Raw genomic sequence first — 7,336 nt, forward strand, 5'->3', positions numbered from 1 at the left:
AACATATACTCTCTTCTAAGTGGAACAGAGGCAGTTTTTCAAAAGACAAGTGAACCTAAAAATCAAACCAAAAAACTGAAATGAAAAAGAAGTTACTGATTCTTAAGTCATGTAAGCCTAACATCATCTCATGCAACCTAAAGTCAGTGTTACACAATGTCAGAAAGAGTTTAATGAGAGTAACAGATGGGTTGTAGACAGCCTCACCTGTACATTTTAGACAGGACAGTTAACAAAGTTACCAGCTAAGAAGTTACAGGGAGGTTAACATCTCCCCCAATCTTCTATTTTAATGAAAATTTCAAAACATAAAAAAAGTTGAAAGAATATAAAGCACACCTTTTCATCCACCACCTAGATTTAACAATTGCTAGTATTTTGCCATATTTTTTCCTCTATGTATGTGGTGAATTTTTTTCGACTGAACTTTTTGAAAGTTGCATACATTAGGACTCATACACTCCACCCCTAAATACTTCAGCCTATATCTCCAAATAAGTACATTCTCCTATATAAATAACCTCAATTATCACACCTAAGAAAATAACAGTAATTTCCTAATATCATCTAATACCAAGTCCACATTCAAATATCCCCAACTGTCCCCAAAACATTTTTATAGCTCATTTTCATAAACCAGGAGCCAATCAACTGTCCTGTGCTACATTTGGTTATGTCTCTTTGGTCTCCATTAACTCAGAACACTGTCTTAGTCCGCTCAGGCTGCTAGAACAAAATACCATAGACTGGGTGGTTTAAACAGCATTTATTTCTCACAGTTCTGGAGGCTGGGAAGTCCAAGATCAAGGTGCTGGCAGATTCGGTGTCTGGTTAGGATGCTCTTCCTGGCTTGTGAGTTGCTGCCTTCTTGCTGTATCCTCACATGGTAGAAGAGAGAGGGCACATCCCATCATGGAGACTCCACCCCCATGACCCCATCTAAACCTAATCTCCTCCCAAAGGCCCCACTTTCAAAGACCATCATGTTGGGGATTGGGACTTCAACATATGAATTTTGAGAGGACACAATTCAGTCACTTATCTTGCCTTTCTGTTTCCCTTGACATAGACTTTTTGAAGAAACCAAGACCAACTGTCTGGTAGACTGTCCCATATTTTGGATATGCCCGTTTTCACATGGTATTTTATAACTTATTTCTCTATCCCCTATATTTCCTATAAACTGGAATATGTGCCTAAACCTCGATTAGATTCAGATGAAACATTTTGAGGACGAATACTACATAGGTAAAGCTGTATGCTTCCTCTTGCAACACATCAGGAGGCACATAATACCAGATAGTTCCACAAGGACCAAGGATAAATTTGATGACTTGAGTATAAGATGGTGACTGCCAGACCTCCCCACTGTAAAGGTACCTTCTTTCCTTTGTGATAGGTAAGTAATCTGTGGGGTGATACTCAGCACCACGCAAGTACCATGTTCCCCAACAACCTCTCACCTATGGCTCTGGAATTCACTGAAAATCCTTGTCTAAATCAACTGTCCTTGGGGGCTGTGAAATGGTGATTTCTAATTACATCATTCCAAAAAGGTTCTAAGAAATGCTTTCAGGAAATGTCATTTTTCTAATTTTAAGACGCATTTTACTTCCATTTTTAACTTTTAAATAACTAATGTTACCGAACCACACAACTTATCATCTATTTCTAATGCATTTTTGCTACAAAAAAAGGTGTTTGCTTTATTTTTTTAATTTTTATTTTATATTGGAGTATAGTTGATTAACAATGTTGTGTTAGTTTCGGTTGTACAGCAAAGTGATTCAGTTATACATATACATGTATCTATTCTTTGTTTGCTTTATTTTCAAACGTTTCAATTGCAAAAGTAATGTGTCAGTGTTATAGAAATTTCAGGCCATTCAGAAGAGTACAAAAGGAAAAGTAACATCTCCCCTCTCTCCCTCTCAACAACAGGTCCCACTGTCAAAGGATAACCACTGCTAAGTTTGTGCATCCTTCCCGAGCACACATATCATACATAAATGTATATGCATCATGTTTATGTATATATATCATATGACTTTCAAAAAAATAAATGAGATACTATACATACTGCTCTGTGCCTTGTTTTTTCCCACAACACTATGTGTGGGCAGCTGCCCTAAAAGGACATCTCAAAACACCTCTTTTTCCCAGCTGCATAGTATTCCTTAGTGGGAATGTGCTGTAGTTTAACCAGTTCCTTCTTAATGAGTATTGCAACTTGTTTCTGCTGCAACAAATATTGCCATCTATATAACGTAACATACTAGTGCATGTATTTCTGAAAAATAAAGTCCAAGAATGGAGACTGCTGGATAAAAGAGTAGAATAGCTACCCTGTAAAATTTTTTTCTAAGTATTAACAAATAGCCCACCAAAAATTACGATTCTCATCGCTCCCACTAACTGTATCCTAATGCATTTTAAAATTGCAGCAGGTCTCTGCTCAAGTAGCAATGCTGGCCAAAGAATCACAAATCTAAATTGAAAATGAGAACTAATATTTACCAAGTAAGTACCAGACACTGCACTTGACCTTTACAATATCACAATAATACAAAAATTCTGTGAGGTGAGTGGCACTGTCTCCATTTTTGAAAAGAGGAATCTAAGGCTCAGAGAGCTTGCCCAATGTTACACAGCTTTATAAGTAACAGGGCCAACATTTGAACCCAGGAGATCTGGTACCAAACGGAGACTATACAGAGCTTCCCCAAACTAGGGCCAAAGTGAAGGGCTCTTAAAAATAAATAAATAAATAAGGGCTCCGGATTAACCAGGAAGAGGGTGGTTCTGAAATGTTTGCTCACAGGCTCAAATGTTCATTTCATGCTACTGCAAAAAGCCATATTTCCTCTTTCAGACTTTGGCTTTGAACCCACCCTCAGCCTGTGCTTAGGCATCCAGCTTCAACAAAACAACAATGAGCCCACGGTCCACAGAACCTGGAGGGGCTGACCAACACGTACTTGGAAAGTTGACGGGCGTGGAGGAGGGGGAAGCCAGAAGCAGGTGGTGGGCTAGCATGGCAAAGTTAGATAGTCTGGACCCATATCAGTTGTCACAAAAACATTACGGGGGAAATGGAACCACTGTACACACGAGAGAGAACCACAATTAACTGACACAGTCTGTTTACGACAACTTTCCCTGCCTCAAACACTCGCTGTTTCTGCTGCACAGACATGCGGGGCTCGGTAACTTCAGGATGGCACTTAATCACGTACCGAGCCAGACAGCTGGGAGCTCCCTGCCCTGACAAAACAGGTTAGACTGGTGCCAGGCAAGCACCTTACCCACTGCCCTGCAGCTCCCATCGCAGGGTCTGGGGGGCTGCCTTCAACATCCCTGGAGAGTCTAGTCTTTGGTCACCTTCCCTCTTAGCTGCCTGGACCAGTGGCCAGGGAGAAGGAGTGCTTCTAACTGTCCCTTGGAGAGTAGGGGAATTCCTTTCAATTTAAATGCTAAGCATTCACAGCGTGTCTCTTATTGTCCTTAGGTCCTTTGGGATCTATCTGTACACACCGCTCCTAAAGTAACATCAACTCTTTTGGGGGGATAGTGGGATAAAAGGAGCGAGGAAGAGGAGGGAAAATCTCTTCCCCTTTCCCTGTTTTGTCTCCCTTCCAAACACAGGGTTCCAAAAGTTTCATGGGTACAGTCAACAATTGAAAGATCACAGAAAATTGATAATAATGTGATTTGAATAGGGAGAAGCGGGCATCAAACTGGATGATTTGAGGAGCATCTTAAAATGCCACAACAATGCCACAGAATGGAGGCATGGACATGCTATTAGGCGATTCCACTTCCAAAGTTAAAAAGAAAGCACAAAAGGGTCTAAAGTGATGTCTCCCTCCCACCCCTACGTCCCACCCACCTAGTTCCTCCCCAACAAGGAAACCAATGGTACTAGTCTATTGCATGTCCTTCCAGAGATATTTTACAACTACACCAGCAAATACATATATTATCACATTTTAATATATTACTATATATTAATATATTGTGTCATATATATGTATATATCACAACTTATTTTAAATATTAAAGCCTTCCCTCTCAAAGTACCACTTAAATATTTTTAAAGTGGCAGGAATTCGATTTTTTTAAATTTCAAAGTAAAGAGTTGAAATTCGCAGCTGAACTCTTTTCACTCATGAAAACTTACCAACATTTAAAAGTTAAATTGGTTACCTCCATAAATTAAGTTGGGCACCCAGCACACAGCAGATACTTAACAAACGTTTCCTTAGATCTTTTTGTCCTTTATTACTCAGAGGCAACAGGACAGTTACTCATTTCCTCTATTGATATGGAGAAATGAAATCTGATTTCTTACTATTAAGAAAGAGAGGTCCTGAAATCTGTACTGCATTCACATAAGTATTCAAAGATTTTCATACCGAATTTTAATCAGAATCCCTATCCCAATAGTCTAAGTATATATTGGCTAGTTAGCTTATCAAATGACATTAGAATTCAGATTTGGGGGCGGGGGGGACTTGAAACAGAAGACTAAATATCCCTGAGAAAAAGAGAAATATTATCTCTCAATTATAGGCAACCCACATCAAAATATTAATATTTGGCAGAACCCAGGACATCTCACTTTGACAAACAAATTTCTTAATGCATTTCAAAGTAAGATTAAAAAACCCAAAGACACAGAACAAAATTACAGAGAATGCTATGAGAGGATGTGGCCTTTTCTGAGCATCATCAATTAAACCAGATTTCCGCAAGACAAAATGAAACAGTACACTGGTAGCACAATCCCAATGACTAAAATCTGACTAAAAGATTGAGATGAGTTTAAAAAGTACATATCCACAAAGGAAAATTCCACTGTTGTTTTCAAGCCTTAAGATAAAGGTGACTGAGCTGCTAAGAACATGGAGTACTCCTCAGAAAATCCATTTTTAAATCCCATTTCCATGCACTTGAGCATGTATTTATGAGCCTGTCAAATCTACCTTCCAAAAGTATTTCACACTGTACTTTAATGAATTGGATCTAAGGGCTATAAAATAAAAATATTTTCATGGCTATCTATATACATATAAAGGCAACATTTGCGCTATGGCAGAGTCAATCGCCTGAAATGACAACATGCTTCAACTCCCCACTCTGCTACCTGCTCAGGAAACCTTCGAGCTTACCTGCAGCCTGGGCATCAGTCGTCACCGACTGACACAAACCACAAAGCTAAAGAATGGCCAGATTTGTGTTCACACCTGTAATTTGCAATAACCAAACTCAGTTTTAGATCTGGTCCTGTTTCAATTCAAGACCTGTTTAGGCCACTCCCTCTTTAAAACTAGAGGGCTCCCCGACAGCACTTCATACCCTTGATGGCCATGAGCCTGGGCTGTCAACAATCAAGAACCATGAGAAGCAAGGCCCAGGGCCAAGGGTAATTGTCACATTAAAGATTAAGGTGTCTGCTTTCCATTCTCTATCAGGGAACGCTGAATGGAAATTGAGTGGAGAGATCCCTCCAGTATAAGTGATGAAGTCAAATGTTCCCTACTGGGAACAGTCGTGAAGTGGGCTCATCTATTTCACATGAGGATGCCAACGCGGGCCTTCACTCCACTGAATTAAATCCAAAAAGAGAATACTTGGTTCCAGTTTGGAGTCATGTCATGGTGGGCGGGGGTGGGGGCGAAAGGGGGGGGGCATGGCGGGGGAAGAGGGATGATTCAGACTGTGGCTGACATCCATGTTGTAACGTAAGATTTGTGCTGACCACTGTGCATGTAAAACACCGTGTGCCATTAAATCCAGAAAAGGATGGTGGCATTAGCCCACCTTTCACAACAAAAGAAGGCTGACTCCAGAATTAAAACCACTACTTTTCCTCTTCATACACCCTTAAATGTACCTTCGAAGTCGCGTCCTTCTTACAATCTGAGGAATAGGAAAGCTCCTCTTAGCTTAGAGAAGGCAAGTAACTGGGTGTAACTTCCCACCTGGACATAAGGGTGGGAGGCGTGCCCATCTCCCCGACTAGGCCCGCCATGGCGGTGCACCACTCTAAGTCCTGGACCACGCTCACCTTTCACAGTGCTTCAAGCTTCGACTTTATTCACAAGAGATCCGGGAACACAGATGTCAGAAGTGGGCGCCCACCCAGGTTGACCATGGACGCGGCGGCATCCACCAAGCCCCATCAGCCGCTACCCAAGCCGAGGAACGCTCAGCCCTCGCCCCACCCTCACGGTGGCCTGCTTCCTGGGGCGGTGCGGTCCCTGGGAGGTCACCCACCTCCCGCCACCGCACACACCCTGTGGAGCTGAACTGGGGCGGGGGACGGGGGCGCGAGAGGGGGAGAAGCTGAGACAGAACCGACCGGACGGAACCAGGCCACCCCGGTGCCTTTCATTTTCCCGGTTCCCCTTGAAGAAACGTCGAAATGGGGTGGAATTCTTTTTCATGGTAATAGGGAGCCCGAAAATGCAGACAGTTGACCTTGGGAACCAAGACCGTCGCAGCGGGAAACGGAAAAGAAACGAAACACGTCGGCAAGTGAAGGGGGAGCACAAGGCGGCGAGGGGGGGCGGCGGGGAGCGCAGCAGCCCGGGCGGCCGAGGGGAGTCGGGGACGGTGGGCGCGGGTGCGGGGTGCTCACCGTAGATCATGGCCAGCCCGGTCTCGTGCAGGAAGCGCACCCGGCGGTGCTTGAAGAGCCAGATGGTGAGGATGGTGAGCGTGAGCAGCAGGATAAAGGTGAGCAGGCTCACGCTGTCCTGCCGGTGGCTCTCCTCCGCCTCCTTCTCCGTGGCGAGCTCCTCCATGGCGCTGCTGTCCTCGGCCGCCGCCCCAGAGGAGGAGGCCGAGGCCGCCGCGCGCAGCCCCCGACCCAGCAGCAGCAGGAGCAGCGGCAGCAGCAGCAGCCGCGGTGGCAGCGCCCGAACCACCCGCTCCGGGCCGAGGCGTGCCGCGTCAGCAGGCTCCATGGCCCCAGCGCCGCCCGCGCGCCTCCTGCGCGCTGGGACCGGCAGCCCGCGCCGTCGGCGGCTTCCCGTGGCGCCGCCGACCTGCCCGAGTGGCCGCTGCAGCCGCAGCTCCTCCTCCCGCTCGCGCCGGGGCCGGGGCCGCGCCGGGAGCCGCGCTGGGGGAGGGGCGCGCGCAGTGCGCAGGATCCCCAAGCACCGCCCCCCGCCCGCGCACCTGTCCGGCCCCGGGCCGCGCCGCGCGCCCGCCGCGCCGCCTCCGCAGGGGGGTCGCCTGTCGCCCTCCAGCCTGCGGGCGGGGCCGCTGGCCCCTCGCCTTCTGAGCTCCTCGCCCGGTCCCGGCGTACCTGGCCAGGCCGTCTGGGCTC

The 7,336-nt window shown here is 45.8% G+C and overlaps 1 protein-coding gene across 4 annotated transcripts in view; it reads right to left on the minus strand.

Annotated features, from left to right (window-relative positions):
- Window positions 1-7,043, minus strand: part of SLC9A7 (solute carrier family 9 member A7) — a 142,357-nt gene extending 135,314 nt beyond the window's left edge. For 3 of the 4 annotated variants that reach the window (XR_009698899.1, XM_061178270.1, XM_061178269.1), the window contains exon 1: window positions 6,644-7,043. Coding sequence is in view for 3 of the 4 variants with exons in the window: in XM_061178270.1 (XP_061034253.1) it covers window positions 6,644-6,971 (328 nt within the window). In the remaining variant the exon portion in view is untranslated. The remainder of the gene's footprint in view (window positions 1-6,643) is intronic. The other variant, XM_061178271.1, reaches the window with a different exon arrangement.
- Window positions 7,044-7,336: the final 293 nt, after the last annotated feature.

Source organism: Eubalaena glacialis, chromosome X, assembly GCF_028564815.1.
Source record: "Eubalaena glacialis isolate mEubGla1 chromosome X, mEubGla1.1.hap2.+ XY, whole genome shotgun sequence".
Taxonomy (NCBI): Eukaryota; Metazoa; Chordata; class Mammalia; order Artiodactyla; family Balaenidae; genus Eubalaena; species Eubalaena glacialis.